At 45.0% G+C, this 27703-nt stretch overlaps 1 protein-coding gene across 1 annotated transcript in view; it reads left to right on the forward strand.

Annotated features, from left to right (window-relative positions):
• The window catches only part of KCNH5 (potassium voltage-gated channel subfamily H member 5), a 196143-nt gene that overhangs the window by 114883 nt on the left and 53557 nt on the right, over positions 1-27703 (forward strand). Inside the window, exon 9 of the mRNA XM_083611785.1 lies at positions 17818-18070. Within this exon, the coding sequence (XP_083467911.1) occupies positions 17818-18070 (253 nt within the window). The remainder of the gene's footprint in view (positions 1-17817; positions 18071-27703) is intronic.

The raw sequence follows: 27703 nt of genomic DNA on the forward strand, positions 1-27703 counted from the left end.
GTAATTGGCATTAAAATTAGTTGGCAACAGCCTGAGTTCGTTCCTTCCTTCCTTTTTTAAAAAAATCAACTTTCTAGTCCTTAAGACTGAGAAGGTAAGCTTCAAAGTGTATGGGTAATATTTAGTAAAATCACAGTAGGATTTTCTCTAAAAAATTCCAGCAGCTGGCCGTGCAAAAGGGCTTCATATTTCGCTACTCCCTCCTTGACTGGCAAAAGCAGAATTATAGAAGATAAGCAAAGATATGCAAACTACTTAAGTGCATAATTAACTGGTACAGGTCGCAGCACCAATCATCTGATGGGCAGAGCAAACACACTTCAAAGGGACTCTCCCTCAGTGTTCATCAGCTGATTGGTGCTGAGAGCAAGCCCATTGGCTGCACTAGGGAGTTCCCATGCGATACAGGAAGTGTCACATACGACATCAGGTATTAGGCAGGAGGGTGTGGTTTGGGGAAAACTGGTGTCATGGGTCCTATTAGGACTCCACTTAGCCTAATTACACTAGTGGTTGAGGTCCCCCACCACTGGGCTAATGAATAAATGTGAAAGTCAGACTGTTTTTTTTGTTTTTTGTTTTTTACAAATGGGTACAAAATTCACTTAATGAAAATAAACGGGGCACTAAAGCAAAAGAGAGAGAAAAAGATATTGCATTCCCTAGTTTGTTGAACTTCTCAGGTACTGTTGCTTCTGCAAAAATTGTTACTGCATAGCAGAAGTTGGGTGGTGTTTGGTTCAGAACTCACTATACTGATCCTTTAAAAGAACAATCTCTCTTTAATATCCTGAATCCTTTTTCCTTTTTTTTTTTTCCAGTAGCACCTTAAAGACCAACTAAGTTAGTTCTTGGTATGAGCTTTCGTGTGCATGCACACTGACTATGGCAGACCAACACGGCTACCTATCTGTAACTGGAACCTTTTTCCTTTATCAAATTACTTTGCATATTTTTTCCTTTAGTGCCACTGCTTTGCTCCTGGTGGATATTAAGCCCTGCTTCTGGTTGTTTATTCCTTCTTTGAAATATTGGATTTCATATATATTCTCTGTGGCCTTTCTAAGTATCGTCTTTTACTTCCCAGCTCCATGATGCTTAAACAAATACATCAGCGTATTTATCTTTTCTCAACCGTTGGATAAGGTCGATAACTGCAGTGCAATATGTAGCAGGATTTCTCTTCTGCAAGTCTTGGGACCATGGGCTATTGGTAGCCAATGAAATGCCCTCCAAATAGACTACAACTCCCATCCCTTCCTGACCACTGGACTGGCCCTGCTGGCTGGGGCTGATGGGAGTTGTAGTCCCCGACATCTGAAGAACATTGTGTTGTTTAGCCCTGCCATAAGCTCTGCCACATCTGCAGTCAGCGGATGTCTCAAACAAGAAACTCATCTCGATCTGTGCAGTGGGATTTATTATATTATATAGCATTCTTTACCCCAGCCTCACCTGCTACATTGCAGGCAGTAATGTCTTCCGTTATGAGAAGTTTAATTCTCTCCTTTACAAACCAAATAAGAAAAGGAGTAGCGAAGAATTGTATATCCCTGGGGGGTGGAAGGGGGGGGAGATGCTATATTTAAACCTTTGCAGCAAGGTTCCTATGGCGACAGAAAATGATAATCGTATGGGAACGTGAGGGTTTAAAAATAACGGCTGTCCAATACGTCACGGAGAAAGTGTGTCTTCTTAAAATAGCACCTGGCTGTACGTTTGTCCAGAGGCAAGAGATTCGGCGTGTGAGTTTTCGGTTTAGACTAGGTAGCCCTGCAATTTGACTCAACACCTGAGCCAAATGAGATGCAGCCTTGTAGATGCTCTGATCTGTTTAAAACCTGTGCAAATAGCAGGGCAAAATCCCTGTAACACCAGTTGAGGATACCAGGTGTGCTGTGTCTATGCAGCTCCCTGCTTTAGTGTTGCAGGTTTGGCTCTTAGTCGTCGGTCATAATACAGTAGCGGCCAGATTCCCAGAGACTGGTATTCAGACGTAAACTGCCTACAGCAGTGTAGGCAGCACATAGGCGTCAGGTTCTCCGCGTAGCAGGATACCTGGATTTTCTTTGCGTGGCTGAAAATTGCGGGGTCTGGGTGAGATGCAAAGGGTAGGCATTTGGCAAGGGGGTTTGGGGTCTGGCAAGGGAGAGGGGGTAGGTGGGGCTGGCGAGCAGCAGCCCCTCGTATATCTGTGCATTCTCAACAGCTTATTCAGGCTCCTCAACAAGCATACATGTTGTTGTTGTTTAGTCGTGTCCGACTCTTCGTGACCCCATGGACCAGAGCACGCCAGGCACTCCTGTCTTCCACTGCCTCCCGCAGTTTGGTCAAACTCATGCTAGTAGCTTCGAGAACACCGTCCAACCATCTCGTCCTCTACCGTCCCCTTCTCCTTGTGTCCTCCATCTTTCCCAACATCAGGTTCTTTTCCAGGGAGTCTTCTCTTCTCATGAGGTGGCCAAAGTATTGGAGCCTCAGCTTCAGGATCTGTCCTTCCAGTGAGCACTCAGGGCTGATTTCCTTCAGAATGGAGAGGTTTGAGCTTCTTGCAGTCCATGGGACTCTCCAGAGTCTCCTCCAGCACCATAATTCAAAAGCATCAATTCTTCAGCGATCAGCCTTCTTTATGGTCCAGCTCTCACTTCCATACATCACTACTGGGAAAACTATAGCTTTAACTATATGGACCTTTGTTGGCAAGGTGATGTCTCTGCTTTTTGAGATGCTGTCTAGGTTTGTCATTGCTTTTCTCCCAAGAAGCAGGCGTCTTTTAATTTCGTGGCTGCTGTCACCATCTGCAGTGATCATGGAGCCCAAGAAAGTAAAATCTCTCACTGCCTACATTACTTCCCCTTCTATTTGCCAGGAGGTGATGGGACCAGTGGCCATGATCTTCGTTTTTTGGATGTTGAGCTTCAAACCATATTTTGCGCTCTCCTCTTTCACCGTCATGAAAAGATTCTTTAATTCCTCCTCACTTTCTGCCATCAAGGTTGTGTCATCTGCATACATAGGAGGACTCAATTCTTTGCTAACAGTTGCTGGCTGTATTCTCTTCCTTAAGTGTGCGCTTGACACGTCTTAAGAACGTAGTGCCTGAAGTGGCCCAGGCGAGTGCCAGAAAAGCACTCTTCAGATAAGATCTCTTAAGCGGCCATAATAATATTTACAGCAGTTCCTGGGAACGGGGGTGGGGTGGGGGAGAGGGGAATACTCATCTTGGATTTAAATTCCTTGGTTTTTAATTGAAACGCATTTGACAGCAGTTGAAAAATTAATGGATTACACGGGAAAATAGGTCGTTACACAGAGAACTGCAAACAGTGGTTGCTCAGTCAACATTTTCAATTAAGGGAGCTCACTGCTAGCAACAAAATGTTAAGTCCAGATAAAGATTCTCCCCCCCCCCTGCTTTGGGCTTCTTGATCGCTGTCGGGCAGGGGAGGGGTCAGCAAACTTTTTCAGCAGGGGGGCCGGTCCGCTGTCCCTCAGACCTTGTGGGGGGCCAGACTATATTTGGGGGGGGGGAATGAACGAATTCCTATGCCCCACAAATAACCCAGAGATGCATTTTAAATAAATGCACACATTCTACTCATGTAAAAATACGCTGATTCCCAGACCGTCTGCCGGCCAGATTGAGAAGGCAATTGGGCCGGATCCGGCCCCCCGGGCCTTAGTTTGCCTACCCATGCTGTCGGGCTTTGGTGATGCTAAGGTACATAAAGATGAAGGATGGACTTTTCTGAAACGCTCGATATTGAGCGCATCTCTCTCTCTTTTTTTTTGGAAATAATCTTTATTAAAGTTTCAAAGATATTACAAAATAAAAAAAGGAAAAAAGGAAAATGAAGAGAAACAAAAAACATACAAAATACAGAACAATAAAAAAACAATTAAAAAACACATCAGTCTTTCCATTTCTTGTCTTTCATTTGCTTATTTCCTTGACCTCCTTATACCTCCCTTTTTTGTATTCTAGTTCAATAGTTGTTTCAGCAAATCCTTACCCTTTTTACTTTTATCTTAATATTTTATCTTAATATATTATAGCCTTACATTTTCAACTGTTATCAATCCATTTTTACATACTCCTTTATGACATTATTGCTAAAACCACATAACTTCATTCCAGCATCCCTCTAGCATTCCTTAATTTTACAGTGTTTCTGTAAGTAGTCTTTAAATTTCTTCCAATCTTCTTCTACAGACTCTTCTCCCTGGTCTCGGATTCTGCCAGTCATTTCCGCCATTTCCATGTAGTCCATCTGTAAAGGGAATTGGGGGTTGCTCGTGCGTAAGGAAGATGCTGCTCTAGGCAATGTTGCCCTGCTAGACCTTTCCCTGGCTGGACAGCCCTTTCTCCATGGCTGTGTCAGTCACTGGCAGAATCCGTCAGTGGGTGTTTCCTAAACTTCTTCCAACATAAAAGCTGCTTGACGCCAAGTCTCCGCCTAGATTCCCTGCGTGGAAGTCTTCTGCGCAGAGTGGGCGTGGCCAGCGGAGGTCCTGGGCTCTCCCCGCTGGTCTCTGTGGAAGAGTCTTGGAGCCATCTCTCCGAAGTCCTTCCCTGCTCCCCTCTCTTCCTGGTGTCACGCCCATTTCCTTCCCCAAAGGAAGTGTTCTCTCTCTCCCTGCTGGTCCCTTCTCCTGCATCGTTGGGGAGTCTTACCTCCACTCTTGGCTCCGATGGCAGTTCCCTGACACCATCACTTTCATCTGCCATTCTTCCTGGGTGGGTAGATCTTGTGTCTTCCAATACTTTGCGATGAGTATTCTTGCTGCTGTTGTTGCATACATAAAGAAAGTTCTATCCTTCTTTAGCACCAATTGGCCGACCATGCCCAGGAGAAAGGCCTCTGGTTTCTTCAGAAAGGTATATTTAAATACCTTTTTCATTTCATTATAAATCATCTCCCAGAAAGCCTTAATCCTTGGGCATGTCCACCAAAGGTGAAAGAATGTACCTTCATTTTCTTTATATTTCCACCACTTATTATCAGGCAAATGGTATATTTTTGCAAGCTTGACTGGTGTCATGTACCATCTGTAAATCATTTTCATAATATTCTCTCTTAAGGCATTACATGCCGTAAATTTCATACCTGTGGTCCATAACTTTACCCAGTCAGCAAACATAATGTTATGTCCAACATCTTGTGCCCATTTTATCATAGCAGATTTCACTATTTCATCCTGAGTATTCCATTCCAACAGCAAGTTATACATTCTTGATAGTATCTTAGTTTTGGGATCTAACAGTTCTGTTTCCAATTTTGATTTTTCCACCTGGAAGCCAACTTTCTTGATATTGAGCGCATCTCCAGGGTCTTTCACCTCCAGTGCTCATCTTGCTCCTTAATTTACATGAGAGGTGAGTCCACCCACATCCCTGGGTTCCACTAAAAATGTAAACAATTATTGCGTACTACACATATTTTCCCCCACACGTAGCATTAAATGCATATGTACATTAAATGCACACATGCAGTGTTGGTAAGATGCTTTGAGTTGCCTGCGGCAAAAAAGTGACTAATAAATTTAATTAATAAATTCTAATAAAATATTTGAGACCTCACCCTAAAGCTGGTGGGCATTGCCATTCAAATGGTGTGCCTGTGTTGCGTCTTGTGATCATTTATACGTGGGTGGGGCTTCCCTTTCCCCTCATATTTTATTCAAGTTGGCACCCCTGGGCAGTCATTAGTTCTTAGTCTAACCTACCTCACTAGATTGTTGTGAGAATGAAACGGTTGGGGGGGAGAAGGGGGGGGGAGAACCTTATATGACACTTTGTCCTCCCTGGCAGAAAGACGGGATATAAATGTAATAATAGATATAATTTGGGTTGCAGTTTCCATTAGTTTCTCCCCTGCCCCCAAGAAAAGTTTTCATTGATTTGCGCAATTAAAGAAGGCGAAAATACCTCTCTCCAGAAATACAGCAGTCTTGACAAGCTCTACGTGAGATTATTCCAATCAGATCTAGTCAAGCGGTTCATTAAACCAGGCTTTGTATATCGGGGCGCCATTTCAGGTTTCGCGTGGGAGCAAAGAGGTTTCAGCCTGTTCTTGGATCGACTCAGGATTAAATGGCATCAAACACCCTGGTGTATTTTAAGAGCATTTACGGCTGCTCCTTTAATCCGAGAATGATTATATTGATGATATTCACACCCAACAGTTCTGAGCCTTTGAGGTGGGTACCCAGTCTGCAACATCTGCAGTTTGTTTAAAGCACATCGGCATTGGGTAAGGAGACAGAAATGCTGGCCGTGTTCCCATAAAGAGCAGAGAAGATGCTAATTTGGGGGCTGCATGCCCTCTAAGCGTTGTGATAGGAATTTTGAGGTCTTAGATATATGTTAAATGTTCATAAGTGTACCAACCAAGTACATACATAGATCAGCACAGGAAGACCGACCTGGAACCATTTTGATTTTCAAACTGTCCCAAACTGACCAAATGTTTTCTCTGCAAGGTCAAAGGAAAATGGAAAAGCCTCCCCATTGTCTTTTCCTTCACAAATCCTGTCTTAAGGGTATGTCTGTGTTTGAATAGGGTGTGAGCCTGTGACCTGGCCCAGGAACTAAGTATTTATCATTACAAAAGACTGGCCAGGCTCCCCAGGCAATCCAATCAAATAACCTGCCAGACAGGAGATAAACAATGACAGGAGAAAAACAACATTCAAATTTCTGTTTTAAGGCCGCCTTTTTTGTGATGTAGGTATGATGTATCTGAGGGGTGGTCTTAGGTTACGCCCCTTCTGTGATGTATGTATAATGTTTCTGGGGGTGGTCTTGATCTACAGGGTGGCAATTTCAAAAGTCTTTATAAGGCCTTGCATGCCATTTTTCTGGGTTCCTCCTCCTTTCCTGCGGGTGAGGGGAGCACCCTGTTGCAACAGATCAATGAAGATCAGGCTTACTAGCTGCTTTGCTTCTCAATATTCTCTGGTTGGCCTCTGTTATTTTCTCCTACCAATAAGGAACCTATGTAAGGACTCTATATGGGCTCTTGGATACCCCATAAGGGAAAGGGCAAATTTTTGTTTACAACAGCGTCCTGATTTTCCAGGGACAATCCCGGAATTGCAAAAGTGCATCTAGGCTTCTGACTTGATCCTGGAAAGTCCCTATTTCCCCCATCAGTGCCGTCGCCGGTGGAGGACGAGTCGGCGCTGGTCCCAAGCAATGGTGGTGGTGACTGATTTTGAAGGGGTCCACAATTTGCGGCACCCTGGATGCATACAACTGGACAAATAGGGACCTTATCCTATAGATGTGTGCAGGTGTGGGGACCCTTTGGCTCTCCAGATGTGACTGAACTACAATTCCCATCAGCCCAGCAAGCATGGGCCCATGGCCAGGGATGATGCGTGCTATAGTTCTGCCACATCTGGAAGGCCAAAGCTTTCCCATTGCCTAGCATATGGCATGCCACATGGACATGGGCTCGTCTCCAATGGCTTTTGAGCACTTTGGCTATTCCTTTCTAGTCCTAGATCTCATGTGAAAGCACACAGAGGATGCAGATAACAACAACAACAACAATAACAAATTTATACCCCGCTCATCTGGCTGGGTTTCCCCAGCCACTCTGCGCAGCTTCCAACAAAAGATTAAAAATACATTAAGACATCAGTCATTAAAAGCTTCCCTAAACAGGGCTGCCTTCAGATGTCTTCTAAAAGTCTGGTAGCTGTTTTCCTCTTTGACATCTGGTGGGAGGGCGTTCCACAGGGCGGGCGCCACTACCGAGAAGGCCCTCTGCCTGGTACCCTGTAACTTCGCTTCTCGCAGTGAGGGAACAGCCAGAAGGCCCTTGGCGCTGGACCTCAGTGTCCGGGCAGAACGATGGGGGTGGAGACGCTCCTTCAGGTATACTGGGCCGAGGCCGTTTAGGGCTTTAAAGATCAACACCAGCACTTTGAATTGTGCTCGGAAACGTACTGGGAGCCAGTGTAGGTCTTTCAGGACCGGTGTTATATGGTTTATTTCTTTGACATCTGATGGGAGGGCATTCCACTACCGAGAAGGCCCTCTGCCTGGTTCCCTGTAACTTCGCTTCTCGCAGTGAGGGAACCACCAGAAGGCCCTCAGCGCTGGACTTTATATCCTTATTACTTGAGTCTTATGAAAATATGCCTAAGCAGAACACATGAAGGTTATGGGCCTAATTTCAGCACATTTTCTCTCGTCTTGTCCTGTATTTAAAAACAAAACAAAACAAAAACTGGCTTACAAACTTAGGAAGGACCAATTACTATTCAAAAGAGACAGTGCACTTTTAGGCAGCGGATCCCGGCCCGGTCGCCTGTGGTGACTCAGGACAGGGCACAAGGCGAATGTCTGTTTTGCAACCCTGCTTTTAGCATGGCCGATTCAAGCCCCAGGACAAACACTTTCAGTGGAGTTGCCTGATGTTAATTACGCTGCCCCCGTGTCTCTCTCATTAACTGCATTTAACCAATTCTGTAGCATTTGCTAAGCCACCCAGAAGGCAGACCGTGGAGACAAAAGGAAATTGGGACAGGGCAAAGCCTTTTAGCAGAGGTTTGTCACTCTAGTACACAGCCCTAATCTACAAACGTCTTTGTGCTGGTCCTCCCAGCAAACCGTCCCACGCCTTTCTTTTTATCATCCCTGTTCCCTGCTGAGCTCTTTTCAGCTGCTCTGGAAGCTTATCTTAAACTGCCTGTGTTAAGAAAATGCCAGAGGAAAAGGCAAACAATATGAGATGCATCTCCTTGGGGATTTGAAGCTTGCTTTCTCAACAGAGGCAAAATGGTATCTCTTTTTCCCACCCCACCATGGATTGTTTCCAGGTTTTCCTCCAAGTACCACACATGTATTGATCCATTTAGTCAAAGTGCATTTACCAAAGCCTTAAAATCGTCGTATGTACTAATAACAAACTCGGTCTGTTTAGAAAGAAAACGAGGCCACTCCATAATAAGGTAGCATTTCCCCCCACTATACGCGCAGGGGACTTCTGAGTCAAATGGATCTCTCTCTTATATAGAGAGAGAGGTGGTTTTAAAAGAGGGACGAGGTAGACAAACAGAATACAACAATCAATTGCTACTAGTTATGATGGTTGTGTACTTCCACCAAGATCTAGGGGTGGGTGGATCTGTCATCTTCAGCCCCCCCACCCCGTTTCTCATTTTATCAATCTATAATTCACTTCGAGAGCTGGACCATAAAGAAGGCTGATTGCCGAAGAATGGATGCTTTTGAATTATGGTGCTGGAGGAGACTCTTGAGAGTCCCATAGACTGCAAGAAGATCAAACCTATCCATTCTGAAGAAAATCAGCCCTGAGTGCTCACTGGAAGGACAGATCGTGACGCTGAGGCTCCAATACTTTGGCCACCTCATGAGAAGAGAAGACTCCCTGGAAAAGACCCTGATGTTGGGAAAGATGGGGGGGGCATAAGGAGAAGGGGACGACAGAGGACGAGATGATTGGATAGTGTTCTCGAAGCTACCAGCATGAGTTTGACCAAACTGCGAGAGGCAGTGGAAGACAGGAGTGCCTGGCGTGCTCTGGTCCATGGGGTCACGAAGAGTCGGACACAACTAAACGACTAAACAACAACAACAATTCACTTCTCCGTGTTTCTGCAGTAATTTGTGATTATTATTGTTATTATTTCAAAACTCCCATGAAAATTCATCAGCAGTTCATTGCAAATGTCTCCTAATTAACACTTTTTACTAACATGCACATTTTTGCCATCAGTTCCCCCTAGCATAATGCATTGTTGCCTATCATTTCCATCAATATCCTCACCCTTTCCCCATACCTATACTTTTTTTTTTTGGTCTGAGAACTGTATTGCAAAATTCAAAGAAGTGTGAATTGCAAAGTATGGCTGTGTTTCGATTCTCGTCTTCTTTTGGAAAGTATGATTTAGGTAGGTTCGCCTTTAAACACAAGCCGAATCGGATTTCTTCGCCATCCTTTGCAGGCTCACAGGCACCAATCCCTGGCAGTCATGAGCAGGAAAAAACTGTTGTGATTCTGCTCTGCTTCTGGTTTCACATTAAGCACCTGATTATCTGCGGGGGGGTAGGTGGGATTCTGAACTAGAAAGGCTGTTGAACTGATCTGTCAGGGCTCTTCCCGTTTTTGTGTGTGAAAGCTCTGCGGATGAGGTTTCCACCACCTTCAGAGCGGCTTATATTTTGCACATTTTGTGCATGAACAAGGTACAGTCACTGGCTATGATCATTGTGCTTCAGATTTGTTACATGACAGCCTTTTTGATAGCCTCAATAACTGGTCTTTGAAAACCACGCACTCCTAGTCTTCTGGAATCGAGCAGTGAAGGAGCAAAGGCAGTAGCTGGCTCGTTGTTGGTTGTTGCGATGAAATAGGATTCCGCTGGGTGAAAAGACGCGTCATGCCGCATGCTTAATTCTGTAATTTAGTAGAAAGCTAATAACACCCTGGTTTGGGGAGAGCATCTATCCAATACCCAGACATTTATGTGGTTCTTCTAGACTCATACAGTGGCGAAACAACTGCAGAGAGCAATAGAGTGGTTAAAGACAGCATCTTTCATCGGGTCAACCCCAGGGATGCTGAGAGGCGTCCTTTCGAAAACAATATCATTCACAGTTCACATTATCCACGTTATTAGCTGATAATGTATAGGACAGAAAGGCTAAAAGGAATCGAAACAGGATTTTCTGGGTTTTCTTTGAAGCAAGAGCACAGTGGTTGTGTGTCCTACTTTAAGGAGGACACCTCTCTATTTGAAAGTGCTGTCTGTTTGAAGGCATACCCAGCCCACGTCTGGTTTAAAGATAAGGAATTTAGTGAGTGGTGATTGAGGCTGTGAATCTACACAAGGAGCAGCTGGACCGTAGACTGAGCAGGTCACCTGGTCACAGCCTATCCCACTAGGATGTGATGCCATTATTATTATTATTATTATTATTATTATTATTACAATTTCCATACCGCCCTTTAGCCGAATATCACAGGGGGGGGTTACAATATAGAAACAAAAAGATATATAACATAGTAACAAACCAAAACAATACCCCGCCACCAGTTTAAAAGGCCATAGATTGTTTAATTAGCCAAAGGCCTGAGAGAAGAGATATGCAATGAAGGCACCTGGCGATGTTCCCTGGGGAGAGCATTCCACAAGCATTGAGCCACCACCGAAAAAGCCCATTTTCATGTTCCTGCTGTCTGGACCTCTCAGGGAGGAGGCACACCAAGAAGCGCCTCAGATGATTTTTGCAGGGTCCAGGTAGGTCAGGCATAGGCAAGCTCCGGCCCTCCAGATGTTTGGGACTACAATTCCCATCATCCCTGACCACTGGTCCTGTTAGGTAGGGACGATGGGAATTGTAGTCCCAAACATCTGGAGGGCTGGAGTTTGCCTATGCCTGAGGTAGGTTCATATGGGGGGAAGCGGTGCTTGAGATCTTGTGGTCCTGAGCCCTTTAAGGCTTTATAGATCAAAACCAGCACCTTGAGTTGGGCCCAGCCAGTGCAATCAGGCCAGGATTGCTGTTATATGCTCAAACCATCTAACCCCGGTGAGCAGCCTGGCCGTCAGATTCTGCACAAACTGGAGTTTCTAAACTGTCTTCAGATGCAGCGCCATATACACATGGAAATATTCTAAGGTTACCAGAGGTTACAAGAGCAAAGTCAACAGAAGCTAGGCTATCCCTGTCCAGATAGGGGCGTAGCTGGGCCACCAGCCAAAGCTGATGGAAGGCCCTCTGCGCCACTGAGGCCACCACCTGAGCCTCAAGCAACAGCAATGGACCCAGAAGCTGGATACCCGCTCCTTCAGAGGGAGTGTAACTCCATCAAGAGTAGACAACTTCCCATCCATCCAGTCTGGGGAACCACCCACCAACAGTGCCTTGGTCTTATCTGGATTGACACTCATTCAGTCTATTGTTGTAAATAAAAATATGCCCTTTTCCGTTATGGGGTATCCAAGAGCCCATATAGAGTCCTTACATAGGTTCCCTATTGGTAGGAGAAAATAACAGAGGCCAACCAGAGAATATTGAGAAGCAAGGCAGCTAGTAAGCCTGATCTTTATTGATCTGTTGCAACAGGGTACTCCCCTCACACGCAGGAGAGGAGGAGGACCCCCAAAATTGCTGTGCAAGGGCTTATAAAGACTTTTGAAATTCCCATCCTGTAGATCAAGACCACCCCCAGAAACATTATGCATACATCACAGAAGGGGTGTAACCTAAGACCACCCCTCAGATACATCCCACCTACATCACAGAAATTTAAATGTTGTTTTTCTCCTGTCTGGCAAGTTACTTGATTGGATTTCCTGGGGAGCCTGGCCATTCTTTTGTAGTGGTAAAATACTTATTTCCTGGGCCAGGTCACAGGCTCACACCTTATTCAAACAGACATATCCTTGAGACAGGATTTGTGAGGAAAGAGACAATGGGGAGGCTTTTCCAGTTTAACCTTGCAGAGAAAGGATTTGGTCAGTTTAGGAATCAAAATGGTTCCAGGTTGGTCTTCCTGTGTTGATCTATGTATGTGCAGTTATGAACATTACCATATATCTAAGACCATAAAATTCCTATCACATTATTGCTAAGGCAAGACAACAGTGCAGCACATCCAATTTGACTTGTAGTCTAAATTTGCACCCATCTGCATCTACTTATAAATTAGCATATGCAAACCTGATCCGACTGTGCCTTCCTTTCACCCTCCTCTACCCCATCCCCCTTCATGGGCTGACAGAAGAATCATTGTACAATGATGACAGAGCATTGGTAGGCGTACCTAAAATTCACAGCATAGATGGGGAACTTGTGGTCCTTCAAATACAGTGGTATCTTGGTTCTCGAACGTAATCCGTTCTGGAAGTCCGTTTGACTTCCGAAACGTTCGAAAACCAAGGCACGGCTTCCGGAAACAATAGCCGACAACCACATCGGACATTCGGCTTCCAAAAAAAGTTCGCAAACCAAAGCGTTTACTTCCGGGTTTGCAGTGTTCGGGTTCCAATTTGTTCCTCAACTAAGCCGTTTGAGAACCAAGGTTCCACTGTACTACAAGACCATAGTACCCATCATGGATGACTACTGGCCATGATTTCCTGGTGTTGATGGGAGCCGGAGTCCAACAACACCCAGAAGGTTACATTTTCTCCTTCCTGGATTAGACAGTGGGAAGAACTTGGCGAAGTTGTCCCTTGCGTTGTGCCTGCACCCTTTTAGGTTGCTGGTGGGAATGCACATAGTCTGAACTGCTCCCCCAATGAGACAGATTTCCTCCATGCTGAAAACTAGGGAGAAGGCTAGGCTAGCATCCCAGCCTATGCAGAGAATTCAAAGTATGCGTGATTCCCCTGGAGTATATTGAATAACACAGATCATCCCAGCCCAACTGTAATGTTCACTCTACTCCACTCCACGCCACTGGTTATGTGAAAGGAGGATCCTGGGTTCAGAGTCCTTGCCTTTTTAATTGAAGCATACACTGTTTTCCACTTATCTCTTCTGCTCCCTTTTGAAAAGCCAAATCCATTTCCAAAAATGGCATTTTTTAAAAAATCAAGCACATATCCTGGGGCTAGGCCTTTGTTCCCTTGTTCTTTAGAGAGGCCACCTCTCTTTCTCTGCATCTTCAGTTGGAGATGGCTTAAGGCTGGCTGCGCAAATAGAACCTTTTTGGCTCGTCACTTCGGTTAATTACTGGATTCTTCCTGATGGATTTAGCTGGCTTTTTTCTTCGGCACAGTGGAGGTCTTGCCTCCCCAACTGCTGGAGAACATGATGAAAGTGCCACTATTGTATCTACAAAAAGGAACGCCTTTTGCAGCGATGACACTACTAAGATATCTGAGCACATCAGGATTCTTCCCTCACATTCATGCTCGCTCTCTCTCTCTCAACACACTAGAGCTCTTTATGGCAGCGTGAAAAGGATAACAAGAGCTGTTAAAGGCCTTTCTTCAGTGATATTTTACAATATAATCCTAAATGCACTTCTCAGGGAGTAACAGAGCAATGCATTGCCCTTTGTGCTGGGCTGGGGTTTGACTGGGTGGAGATGTCCCTCTTCCAGCCTTGCCAGCCTGTGTTGACAATCCCACAGACCACCGCCTGTGGAGAGATGCCAATCTCATTCCACCGTCATTGACCTCCTGTTTCCTTCTGCCAAATGGGCAGGTGGAAATACAGTCATACCTCGGGTTACAGACGCTTCGGGTTGCGCAATTTTGGGTTGCGCACTGCACTGAACCTGGAAGTACCAGGACTGGTTACTTCCGGGTTTTGGTGCTTGCGCATGTGCAGAAGCACCGAATTGCGACCCTTGTGTGCACACATGCAGTGCTGCGGGTTGTGAATGCTGCGGGTTGCGAACGTGCTTCCCGCACGGATCACGTTTGCAACCCGAGCGTCTACTGTAGAATCATAGAATGGTAGAGTTGGAGGAGACCTGAGGGTCCTCTAGTCCAACCCCCCGCAATGCAGGAATCTCAGCTAAAGCATCCATGACAGATGGCCACCCAACCTCTGCTTAAAAACCTCCAAGGAAGGAGAATCCACAACCTCCGGTGGGAGACTGTTCCACTGTCAAACAGCTCTTACTGTCAGAGAGTTCTTCCCATGTTTAGTCAGAATCTCCTTTCTTGTAACTTGAAGTCCAAGTCTCCAGAGCAGGAGAAAACAGGCTAGTGCTGGTTTTCTGTGGCTTTCCGGGGGTGAGGAGGGCATGGGGCTGAGCTGACCCCACTGCTGTCACATAGTGGCTCTGGGCTCAATCTCTGTGCCAGAGATTCCACCTTCTGTGGAAGGGGTGAAGTTTAAGTGGAGGCCCCACAGCTCAATAAAGCCCCAAGGTAGGATGGCATGGTTCTCACCCTCAGTGAGCCATGTTTGGGATTGTTCTCTATTTTTTTTTTTAATTTTTATTAGTTTTTCATACATTCATACAATTTATCCAAATTTTACCAAATTTTAACAAAGTTCAAATTTTGGACTTCCTTCAACTTCCCTGAAAATCATCCATTTTTACCCTTTAATACGCATTTCTTTAATTGCATTGCCATTTGTCTTCCCTTCTTTTTCTATTTACTTTCAGCAATACCTTTTAAAATTTTTACAGTGCTTCTTGAAACCCCACTAGCGTTGTTTGCACCTCACATACATTTTTCAGATAATCAACAAATTTTCCCCAATCTTCGATGAACTTTTGGTTTCGAACATATCTTATTTTCCCAGTCAATTTGTCCAGTTCCGCATAGTCAGTCAATTTCATTCTCCATTCTTGAATCGTCGGTGTTTCCTCTTGTTTCCATTTCTGGGCCAAAAGAATCCTTGCTGCCGTAACTGCATACTGGAAAAGTTTATAGTCTTTTCTTCTTATATCTTTTCCTGTAATCCCTAAAAGAAAGGCTTCTGGTTTCTTAACGAAAGTGTATTTTAACATCTTTTTCAGTTCATTGTATATTGCTTCCCAGAAGCTTTTAACTTTCTTGCATTCCCACCACATATGGTAGAATGTTCCCCCTTTTTCTTTGCATTTCCAACATTTGTTACATGTTTTGTACATTTTTGCCAATTTTACCAGGGTAATATACCATCTATAAAACATTTTCATTACATTCTCCTTCAACCCCATACAGTTTGGGATTGTTCTCTAAGCCCCACTGGACTAGGTGAGGCTTCCTTTATACTGGGCTAGAAGAATCCCAGAAAAAAGCTAAATAATTAGTAAAAGGCAAGGTCATAAAATCATAGAATAGGAACCACAACTAAAGAATCCCTGACAGATGGCCGTCTAACCTCTGCTTAAAAACCTCCAGTGAAGGAGAGTACATGGTCCTCCACGGGAGTCCATTCCACTGCCAAACAGCTTACCCTTGTTTAAATTGTGAAATATGGATGACGTTTGGCAGATGAGGTTTAGATTGAAGAGCTGCTAACGCCCTCTTTTGGCATTCTTCATGAGATTTTAAATCAGGGGTTGCCAACATGGGGTGCAGAGGCATCTCTGTGTTAGAATTCCTTCTCCATGATTGCAGTCATGGGATTGTTGTCTTTCTCATGACGGTGTATGTTTTGACTCCACTGAGTGGGAAGTGACAGGATGTTTGTGTTACTGTGTTCCGTGAAGTGGGACTATTGTCCTTTGTTCTTTTTCTCTTTGCTGTCTGATGCTAGAGAGGGAGGGAGCCATATTGCTGTGCTCCGTGTGTGTTTATATGTAAATAAAGTAGATTAGCCAAAATGCTGAGTTGCTGAGGTCTGTTTGCAAGTTGCGCAAACTCTGCGGATCCCTAAGTGTGCCGGTGTCGGTTGGCATCGGTTGTAGTGATGTTCGGGCTGAAGAAAGCTTTTGAAGCTCCCAATTGATTGACCAGGAGGGAGAGAACATGCCAGTTGGCCATGTGTCTCTGCCAGGGTCCTACTCGAGTGTAGGCTGAACTCCTGACACTGTGCACCCTTAGAGGGTATATTCACCCATCCCTAGCCGTGTCTCACCCCATCCCAGATGACAAATTTAAATAACCGATATCAACATGTGCAGAGCTTAACCCACCGAGAACAGCGAAAGAGAGTTCTTGATTTGCTAAAAGGTTTCTGTTTGATTAGATTTCATGTTTATAGACTCCCTGTACGAATGGCATTAGAGTAAAGCGATAAATCAAAGATAAACGAGCCTGTTGTCTTGTCTTCAGGAAGCCGAATGTGGGGAAGAGATTGGTGATAAGGGCGCAGTGTGAAGACATGTGAAGCTAAGTAAGCAGGTCTGGAACAAAGGCTTGTGCTCAAGTATTTCTTCTGCCATGAATTCCATGGCGTGAATTTCATTGCCAAAAAGGCAGAGTGGTATAGTGGTTAGAGAGCTGGACTATGACCTTGAACACCAGGGTTTGAACCCCAACTCAGCCATGAAATTCATTGGGTGCCCTTGGACAAGTCAGTACCTCTCAGCCTAGCCTACCTCACAGGGTTGTTTTGAGGATAAAACAGGGAGGGGGTGAAGTATATATGTCACACTGAGCCCCTGGGAGGAAAAGTAGGATATAAATGTAATAAACAGTAATTGTTATAAATATAATATAATATTATTATAGTATATTTAATTATATAATAATTTAAATATAATACTGATTATTGTATTATAATCATATTGTATTATAATAATACAATAATATAATTATAATAATCATTATAAATAATAATCTTCATTCACGAGTTGGCCTGAGGCAATCTACTTCTGCCAGCCTCAGTCTCCATATATGCAATATGGGCACAGTAATATGGACCTACAGTACAGGTGTGATGTTGCTAAAATAATGTTGGCGAAACTCTTTGAATGGTGTAAGGCACTATATATACCTGAAGGAGAGTCTCCACCACCATTGTTCAGCGCAGACACTGAGGTCCAGCTCTGAGGGCCTTCTTGTGGTTCCCTCCCTGTGAGAAGTGAGGTTACAGGGAAGCAGGCAGAGGGCCTTCTCGGTAGTGGCACCCTCCCTGTGGAACACCCTCCCGTCAGATGTCAAGGAAATAAACAGCTATCTGACTTTTAGAAGACATCTGAAGGCAGCCCTGTTAAGGGAAGTTGTTAATGTTTGATGGTTTGTTGTGCTTTTAATTCTGTTGGGAGCCACCCAGAGTGGCTGGGAAACCCAGCCAAATGGGCGGGGGTAAACATGATGATGATGATTATGATGATGATGATGATGATGAATCACAGGCGGGGAATCTCCACCCCAAGGACAGAATATTGGCTTTTCGTTTTGCCTGTCATTGCCATGTTTCCTCTCTTTCTCCAGGTCCTTTCGATTTGTCCCAAAGACATGAGAGCAGATATCTGTGTACATCTCAACCGGAAAGTTTTCAACGAGCACCCGGCCTTTCGGCTAGCTAGCGACGGCTGCTTAAGGGCCCTGGCGGTGGAGTTCCAGACAATCCACTGTGCCCCTGGAGACCTCATCTACCATGCGGGGGAAAGCGTGGATGCCCTCTGCTTCGTCGTCTCAGGATCCCTGGAAGTCATACAGGACGATGAGGTGGTGGCTATTTTAGGTAAGACGGTTTCTATTTCATCATCCCTATTCAGCGGAAGCGCTTCGCCACAGTGTGGAACTCGCTCCCGCGCAAGCCAACGGTGGCCGCCATCTTGGATGGCTTCAAAAGATGATTGGACAAATTCTTGAAGGGTAAGCTGTTGATGGCTGCCACAGTGCCGGATTTACATATAAGTTAAACAAGCTATAGCTTAGGGCCCCACTCTCTTGGGGGCCCCCCAAAAATGTAAAGGGGAAAAAAAACTGGATGTACATTTCCAGAATATAAGATAAAAAACTAATAAAATAAAACCTACATACAGCAACAGTGTTTGTGTTGCATAGGCTCCTATGATGTAAGTAATGGGCCCTGCCTGCTAACCTGCTCCCTAAAATATCACTGGTTTGCTCATTTCTATATCAATTATTTTGATAAAATACACACAGTGGTACCTCGGGTTACATACGCTTCAGGTTACAGACTCCGCTAACCCAGAAATAGTACCTCGGGTTAAGAACCTTGCTTCAGGATGAGAACAGAAATCGTGCTCCAGTGGCGTGGCAGCAGCCGGAGGCCCCATTAGCTAAAGTGGTACCTCAGGCTAAGAACAGTTTCAGGTTAAGAACGGACCTCCGGAACGAATTAAGTACTTAACCCAAGGTACCACTGTATTTTCTTATGTGCAAATGGCTTTAGATACCGATTAGGTCCATAAAGTACCATATAGCATATGTTCAACACAAAAAACAGCCACAATTTGTTGTTGACAAAGGACAGCTGGACATAGAAAGGGCTCCATTACCTTCAGTAGGATAGGGCCTCATCAAACCTAAATGCAGCTCTGGCCATACTGTCCAACTTTTGGAGACCCAAACCAAGATGTGCATTTTTCGGGATGCGCTCCCGGGTGGGTAACGTGACCTGTGCCTCTCCTTCTCCACCACCCCACAGGGCGAGAGCATAGCATGAGAGCTTGGCACCCTAAATGGCCACCACAATCTCATGTGAAAAAAATGGGATGTCCTGGTTTTTCCCCAGGGCACTTGGCAGGTGTAGTGGATCCACCTTTTTGTTGTTGTTGTTTAGTTATTTAGTCATGTCCGACTCTTCGTGACCCCATGGACCAGAGCACGCCAGGCACTTCTGTCTTCCACTGCCTCCTGCAGTTTGGTCAAATTCATGCTTTGAGAACACTGTCCAGCCATCTCGTCCTCTGTCGTCCCCTTCTCCTTGTGCCCTCCATCTTTCCCAACATCAGGTTCTTTTCCAGGGAGTCTTCTCTTCTCATGAGGTGGCCAAAGTATTGGAGCCTCAGCTTCACGATCTGTCCAGTGAGCACTCAGGGCTGATTTCCTTCAGAATGGATACGTTTGATCTTCTTGCAGTCCATGGGACTCTCAAGAGTCTCCTCCAGCACCAGAATTCAAAAGCATCAATTCTTCAACGATCAGCCTTCTTTATGGTCCAGCTCTCACTCCCATACATCACTACTAGGAAAACCATAGCTTTAACTATACGGACCTTTGTTGGCAAGGTTCCACCTTTTACCACCAATTAATAGTGTGGTGGACTCACCTCACTAACTGCCCCCAATTATATATAGCTCACACACCTCACTGTATGCTAATTCTTGGTTACCAGACGTCCCCGTTTCCCGGGGACAGTTCCCGGATTTACAAATCAGTCCCCGTACAAAATCCATGGAAGCTGAAAAGCGTCCACATATTAATTGAAAAAATGGTAACCTTATGCTAATTACGCCAATTTCTACAATTTACCACGGGCTATCGTGTGGGGGACTTGTATGAGGGGAAATTTAGAGATTAGAGTCTCTAGCTGGAGTCGATCAAACAAACAGGAAAGGTTTTATTAAGCAAAAAGAAGTGGGGTTAGAAGTTGCGCACTGTCGGTTAAAGGTAAAAGTAAAGGAGCCCTGGGTGGTTAAGTCCAGTCAAAGGTGACTCTGGGGTTGTGGCGGTCATCTCGCTTTAGGCCAAGGGAGCCGACGTTTGTCCACAGACAGGTTTTCCGGGTCATGTGGTCAGCATGACTAAACCACTTCTGGTGCAACAGGACACCGTGACAGAAACCAGAGCAGCACATGGAGACGCCATTTACCTTCCCGCCGGAGTGGTACCTATTTATCTACTTGCACTGGTGTGCTTTCGAACTGCTAGGTTGGCAGGAGCTGGGACAGAGGAACGGAAGTTCACCCTGTCGTGCGGATTCGAACCACCAACCTTCCGATCAGCAAGCCTAAGGGGCTCAGTGGTTTAGACCACAGCGACACCTTCTGTAAATCCCTGCAATGGGGTGAGCTCCCATTGCTCTGCCCCAGCTGCTGTTCTGATAGTCTTGTACTTTGTGTGGCATCTGATCAGAGGTATACTGCGCTTGAATGTGGAGGCTCCATTTAGCCAGCATTTCTAAGAACTGTTTATCATCCCTTTGCTCCCCCAAGTCTGTCCAATCCCTTTCTAAAGATATCTAAGCAAGGAGTTCCTTTGTGCACTTACGATAGCAGATTTAAAACAACAGTGTGACTATTCAGAGCTAGGAAAAACAACAGGAACAGGGTCAGCCGGGTGCCTGGAAATTAGTTGCTGATTTCTAGTAATTTGACATAATTTTCTAGCCGCGTGAATACTAGCCGCAAAACGATATTAGAATCAACAAAGAAAAATTAACAAAATAGGTGTTGGTTTCTTCCCTCCTCTTGTTTTAATTTAGCAGTAAAGTTAAATATGTAGTATACTTGGCTATCGTAACAGATCTCTAATGTGGTGGTAATGAAGTGTTGTCCTCCCTAGGGAACCATGTTCACAGAGTGCATCCCTCAGCTCATCAGACTCAGATAATATTGTTCTGGAGCTTTGCCCACCAGAGTTAAACCCTTTAAAATATACACACAGATCTGTGCACTCAGAGACATGAATATGTGAAACACTATCAATTCTTTGATATAAACATCTTGTAAATATATATATATTTCCCTTCCAGATTCTTTATCTGTTAGGACCCCTGTTATAAACCACTTCCTGTTTTTTTTCTCATTTTCCCCCATAATACTGTTTTACTGTTTGCATTTTCCTACACTATTTAGAGATTTAACATATGAATGGTTTTAAAAGGTGTGTGTGTGGGTGGGTGTGTGTGTGTGTGTGTTGGAAAGTTGCTTGTCTGGACAACTCTTAAACTATCATAACCAAATTTGCATGACTCCTGAGATAAGAAGATTTTTGGTCAATGTTTGGCTGCGATTGGATGCCATGTCGAATCAAGATGGTGAACTGAACCTTTTAAAACTCCACTGATTCCAAAACTGTGCTGGTTCTTTTTTGGGGAGGGCTGAGAATTCCGAGCAACACCCCATACAAGAGTGGAAGGGTTTTGTATTTGGAAATGTTGTAAGTTGCTCTGGGAGTTTTTTATTTTCCCCATCATGATTTCACATCTCCCCATTTCAGCATCAGTTCAATTTTCTTTTCCTTTTTTGTAAGTCTGCACAAAAAATTGAGTTTTCATGCCTCCAAATGCATGCAATTTGTACACAATTTTGCATACTATGCACGTTTGCCAGCAATTTCCCCTAATGCAATGCATTTGTGTTCACTGCTATAAACATTTTGTGGATGCTTTCCCCCAGTATAAACACCTCTGTATGCATTTTTTGGACGACTGCGTCACAAAATTCAGAAAAGTGTGAATTTCTGGGTGTTTCATTTTGTATATTTGTTTGGAAAGTGTGCATTAGATACATTAGTATAAAAATCAAAGTACATTAATTCCCACCCACCCCATTCCTACTCTTTACTCTCCCTGAAAAATGGGGGTAATTTTCACCCTGGATCTGGGAATGCCCCTGTGTTGTGAAGGCCATTACTTTACTATTAGCTTTTCCTGCAGTATCTGCTTTTGCAGAGCAAATCTCAGGCACAGAAACAATCTCATCCCACTAGGTTCAGTGATGTTGTAAACAAAACTGGGATGATGTCTAAACAAGAATTACAGCATAAGGAGATTTGCATTTGCCCTGATAACAGCGTTTGCAGTTCCTTTCATCTGGAATCAGGAAAAGTATTTTCTTTTGTATTGCCAATTAACTAGTTCTGATCCACTGCTTGCAAAATGGAGCTGGGCTCCCTGGCCAGTTTATTTCCCTGCTATATACAACAAGGTTTGTGGGGTTGTTTTTTTACTGTTGGGCGAATAATCCATTTTATGTCAAAATACAGAACAGAGACCTGCAGATTGATGTAGCAGAAGAAGCACAGAAGCACAGAACACGATGCAAACTTCTAAACCTTTCCAATCCAGCACTGGGGAGCTTGCTTTTAAATTGGCACCCAGGTGGTATCTGGCACATAAAATGTCACTTACTAACAAGCAATTCATGAAGTATTAGCAGGGAAGATGCGGCAAAACAGGCATGCGTATTTGCCCTTCGTGATGGTGTTATTATAAGAGGTGGGAAATACTGTGAATAAAAATCTCACATTCATTAAAATAATGTGCTCTTTGGGGGGAACAGTTTCCCGCTCCAAATGTAATTGACTCAGTTAACTAGAAATTAAGCCTGTGAACCAGATTCAGCTGAGTCCCGAAGCCCCAAACAAATTGGGCTGATTTGGGGGAATCTGGGCCAGGTTGAGATAGTCCTGGATTGCCATGGGTTGCGTGGCCCAGAGTGCTCTGGGGCTGTTAGAGGGCAAGACATAGGAAGAAGCTAGACCCTCCAAGTGTCCCTATTTTCCAGGGACAATCCCAGTTTTACAGAAGCTGTCATGGTTTCCGATTTGATCCCGGAATGTCTCATTTTTCCATAGATGAAGGTAAAGGAATCCCTGACCATTAGGTCCGGTCGTGACCGACTCTGGGGTTGCGGCGCTCATCTCGCTTTATTGGCCAAGGGAGCCGGCGTACAGCTTCTGGGTCATGTGGCCAGCATGACTAAGCCGCTTCTGGCGAACCAGAGCAGTGCCCGGAAATGCCGTTTACCTTCCCGTGGAGTGGTACCTATTTATCTACTTGTACTTCGTGCTTTTGAACTGCTAGGTTGGCAGGAGCAGGGACCGAGCAACGGGAGCTCACCCCATCACGGGGATTCGAACCGCCAACCTTCTGATCGGCAAGTCCTAGGCTCTGTGGTTTAACCCACAGTGCCACACGTGTCCCTCATTTTTCCTTAGGACATCCCTATTTTCAGTGCAGAAATGTTGGAGGCTTTGGAGTTATGCAACCTCCAAGCCAAGGAGATAAATAAACATACAGTGGTACCTTGGTTCCTGAATGGCTTAGTTGTTGAACAAATCAGCTCCCGAATGCTGCAAACCTGGAAGTAAGTGTTCCGGTTTGCGAATGTTATTCGGAAGCCGAATGTCCGATGGTGGCTTCTGCAGCTTCCAATTGAGTGCAGGAAGCTCCTGCGGCCAATCAGAAGCTGCGCCTTGGTTTTCAAACGGTTTCGGGAGTCGGATGGACTCCCGGAACAGATTAAGCTGAAGAACCAAGGTACCATTGTACAACCTTTAGAAGACATCTGAAGATAGGGAAGTTTTTTTAATGTTTAATGTTTTACTGTGTTTTATATATGTGAGAAACTGCCCAGAGTGGCTCGGGCAACCCAATCAGATGGGTGGGCTACGAACAACATCTACATGCAGGCGCTGGGAGAGATCATCAGGGGGTTAGGGCTGGGTGTTCATCAGTATGCAGATGATACCCAGCTCTACCTCTCTTTCAAGTCAGAACCAGTGAAGGTGGTGAAGGTCCTGTGTGAGTGCCTGGAGGCGGTAGGAGGATGGATGGTGGCTAACAGATTGAGGCTGAATCCTGACAAGACAGAAGTACTGTTTTGGGGAAACAGGGGGCGGGTGTGTGTGGAGGACTCCCTGGTTCTGAATGGGGTAACTGTGCCCCTGAAGGACCAGGTGCGCAGCCTGGGAGTCATTCTGGACTCACAGCTGTCCATGGAGGCGCAGGTCAATTCTGTGTTCAGGGCAGCTGTTTAACAGCTCCATCTGATACGCAGGCTGAGACCCTACCTGCCCGCAGACTGTCTCACCAGAGTAGTGCATGCTCTAGTTATCTCCCGCTTGGACTACTGCAATGTGCTCTATGTGGGGCTACCTTTGAAGGTGACCCGGAAACTACAACTAATCCAGAATGCAGCAGCTAGACTGGTGACTGGGAGTGGCTGCTGAGACCATATAACACCTACACTGGCTCCCAGTACGTTTCTGAACACAATTCAAAGTGTTGGTGCTGATGGAAATGCCGTTTACCTTACTGTTGGTGCAGTGCACGGAAATGCCGTTTACCTTTCCGCCGGAGTGGTACCTATTTATCTACTTGCACTTTGACATGCTTTCGAACTGCTAGGTTGGCAGGAGCAGGGACTGAACAACGGGAGCTCACCCCGTGGCGGGGATTTGAACCGCCGACCTTCTGATCGGCAAGCTCTAGGCTCTGTGGTTTAACCCACAGCGCCACCCGCGTCCCTTTTAGAATAGCAGTAGCTCTCTCTTTTTGCTGCTGCTCTCTTGCATTTTGCAAACTCAGTATGCATTCCATGCCTTGAGTTACTTGGAGGATTTGGGCCTGCCCTGAGTTCAAGGCACGCAGCTTTAATTACTGTAAGTGCCTTTCATTCTTTTTTCCCGTTGTCACGGGCAAGCCGTTCTGGGCATTAGTTACCTTTATGGTGCAACGTAGAAGCCGAGAGGAGATATAAATCTCGCTCAGAGGGAATTGAACGGGGAGAGTCTGACTAAGGCCTTTTCCTCATGTACTTTGGCAGACCATTTAGCAGAAGCAAGCTGTGATTAATCGTGCCGTTTTCCTCCAAACAACACAGAAAAGGTGGCATTTTCTTTTTTCTTTTTCTTTTTCTTTTGCAAGTGTGGAAGAGAAACTATGCCAGATGAATATGCAAAAGCCTTCCCTCCTGATAGCTACCATGCATGCGATGGCAGAGAAAACCTTTCTCTCTGCCTTCCATGAATTTGCCCCACATTGAGCAGTTCAAGCAGAAGGCAAGAAGAGCATGCATTAGTGCGAAAGTGGAATTTTAAGGCTTTCCAACACTGAAATTAGTCACTCTCTACCCTTGCTACATTACAGTGGTACCTCAGGTTACAGACTCCGCTAACCCAGAAATAGTACCTCGGGTTAAGAACTTTACTTCAGGATGAGAACAGAAATCGTCCAGCGGCAGCGGGAGACCCCATTAGCTAAAGTGGTGCTTCAGGTTAAGAACAGTTTCAGGTTAAGAACAGACCTCCAGAACGAATTAAGTTCTTTTTTTAAAATAACTTTCTTATTGAAAATTAAAACAAAACATATTATCCAGAAACATATCATCCTTATTTCCCCCCCATTTTTCCTCCCTCCTCTCTCTCCCCACACAGAACCCACCCACCCCCACCCCCCGACTTCCCTCAGTTCCAGTCTGATTTCTCTAAAAATGCTGTTTTCTGCATGTTACACAGTTGTATAGATCCTCAAACTATTTAGCTGATTATTATCAATAAAAAGCTTGTGAATGTTTATTCAAAACCAGCCCAGGAGTCCAGTTCACTTTGTTGCGTCTTCAAATACTTTATAAAGGGTTCCCATTCATCTTTAAAGTCACAGTTATCCTTGTCCCATAGCTTGTATGTCAGTTTTGCCAGTTCTGCATAGTCCATCAATTTTTCTTGCCATGATTCTTTAGTTAGGGTTTCTTCAGTCTTCCATCCTTGTGCTATTAAAACTCTTGCGGCCGTTGTCGCATACATGAAGATGTTTTTCAGCTTTTTTGGCAGATCTTTCCCTACAATCCCTAATAAAAATGCTTCAGGTTTAAAAAAAAATGTTAAGTGGAACATTTTCTTCAATTCGTTGTATATCATTTCCCAAATTTTTTTAATTACCTTACAATCCCACCATATGATAAAATGTCCCCTCCTTTTCCTTACACTTCCAACCTATATTTGAACTAGTTTTGTACATTTTCCCTAACTGCACTGGTGTTGTATACCATCTGTACATCATCTTCATGTAATTCTCCTTCAATAGGGAACAAATTAAGTTCTTAACCCGAGGTACCACTGTATATGCATGGTTTTTTCTTGGGAAAGGCCCTTAATAATGTTGATCCTCCCCCCCCCCCCCCCCGTCTCATCCAGTGACATTTTTTTAACTTATTGGCTGCGTCTTCTTGCCCCTGCTGGTTTAGGGCTTCTTTTTCTTTCCTAAAAAATATGATCCCAAGCAAGCAGGGATGCTGAAGTGAATGTGATGGCATCACAATGCTATGTAGCCAGATTTGGCCCCAATGACACTGAGGCCCCATCTGCACTAGACATTTAAAGCATTCCTACACCACTTTAAGTAGGGACGCGGGTGGTGCTGTGGGTTAAACCACAGAGCCTGGGACTTGCCGATCAGAAGGTCGGCGGTTCGAATCCCCATGACGGGGTGAGCTCCCATTGCTCGCTCCCAGCTCCTGCCACCCTAGCAGTTTGAAAGCACATCAAAGTGCAAGCAGATAAATAGGTACCGCTCCGGCGGGAAGGTAAACGGCGTTTCCGTGCGCTGCTCTGGTTTGCCAGAAACGGCTGAGTCATGCTGGCCACATGACCCAGAAGCTGTATGCCGGCTCCCTCGGCCAATAAAGCGAGATGAGCGCCGCAACCCCAGAGTCGGCCATGACTGGACCTAATGGTAAGGGGTCCCTTTACCTTTTTACACCACTTTAAGCAGTCACGGTGTGCCCCAGTGAATCCTAGAATCCTAGAATTGTAGATTGGGGCAGGTAGCTGTCAGGATGCTGTCAGTAGCTCCCGGCTGGTTGCCCAGGAAAGTATAAAGACAAGGAAAGGTTTCTTAGCATCCTTTTTTATTTCAATTTTTACAGAGAGAGGCTATAGAACCCAGCCTCTTAGATAATGGCGTTGTCCCGAATGAATCTCCACCCCCAACCCACCCCCGTATCTCCAACTTCCTCATTCGTCACCATAACCATCTTGTCTGCAGGTGCTGCTATGTGCCCTCTGTCTTTGAGCTCTTTGCTGCATGCTCTGGTTATCTCCCACTTGGACTACTACAATGCACTCTATGTGGGGCTACCTTTGAAGGTGACTCGGAAACTGCAACTAATCCAGAATGCGGCAGCTAGACTGGTGACTGGGAGCGGCCACCGAGACCACATAACACCAGTCCTGAAAGATCTTGATTGGCTCTCAGTACGTTTCTGAGCACAATTCAAAGTGTTGGTGCTGACCTTTAAAGCCCTAAATGGCCTCGGTCCTGTATACCTGAAGGAGCGTCTCCACCCCCATCATCCACTGAGGTCCAGCACCGAGGGCCTTCTGGCGGTTCCCTTGCTGCGAGAAGTGAGGTTACAGGGAACCAGGCAGAGGGCCTTCTCGGTAGTGGCACCCACCCTGTGGGATGCCCTCCCATCAGGTGTCAAGGAAATAAACAACTATTTTACTTTTAAAAAACAAACGGAAGGGCATCCCTGTTTAGGGAAGTTTTTAATGTCTGATGCTGTACTGTTTTTAATATTCGGTTGGACGCTGCCCAGAGTGGCTGGGGAAACCCAGCCAGATGGGCGGGGTATAAATAATAAATAATTATATTATTATTATTTGCTCTCCTACTTTT

This window comes from Podarcis filfolensis, assembly GCF_964270895.1.
Source record: "Podarcis filfolensis genome assembly, chromosome: 1".
In the NCBI taxonomy this organism is placed as follows: Eukaryota; Metazoa; Chordata; class Lepidosauria; order Squamata; family Lacertidae; genus Podarcis; species Podarcis filfolensis.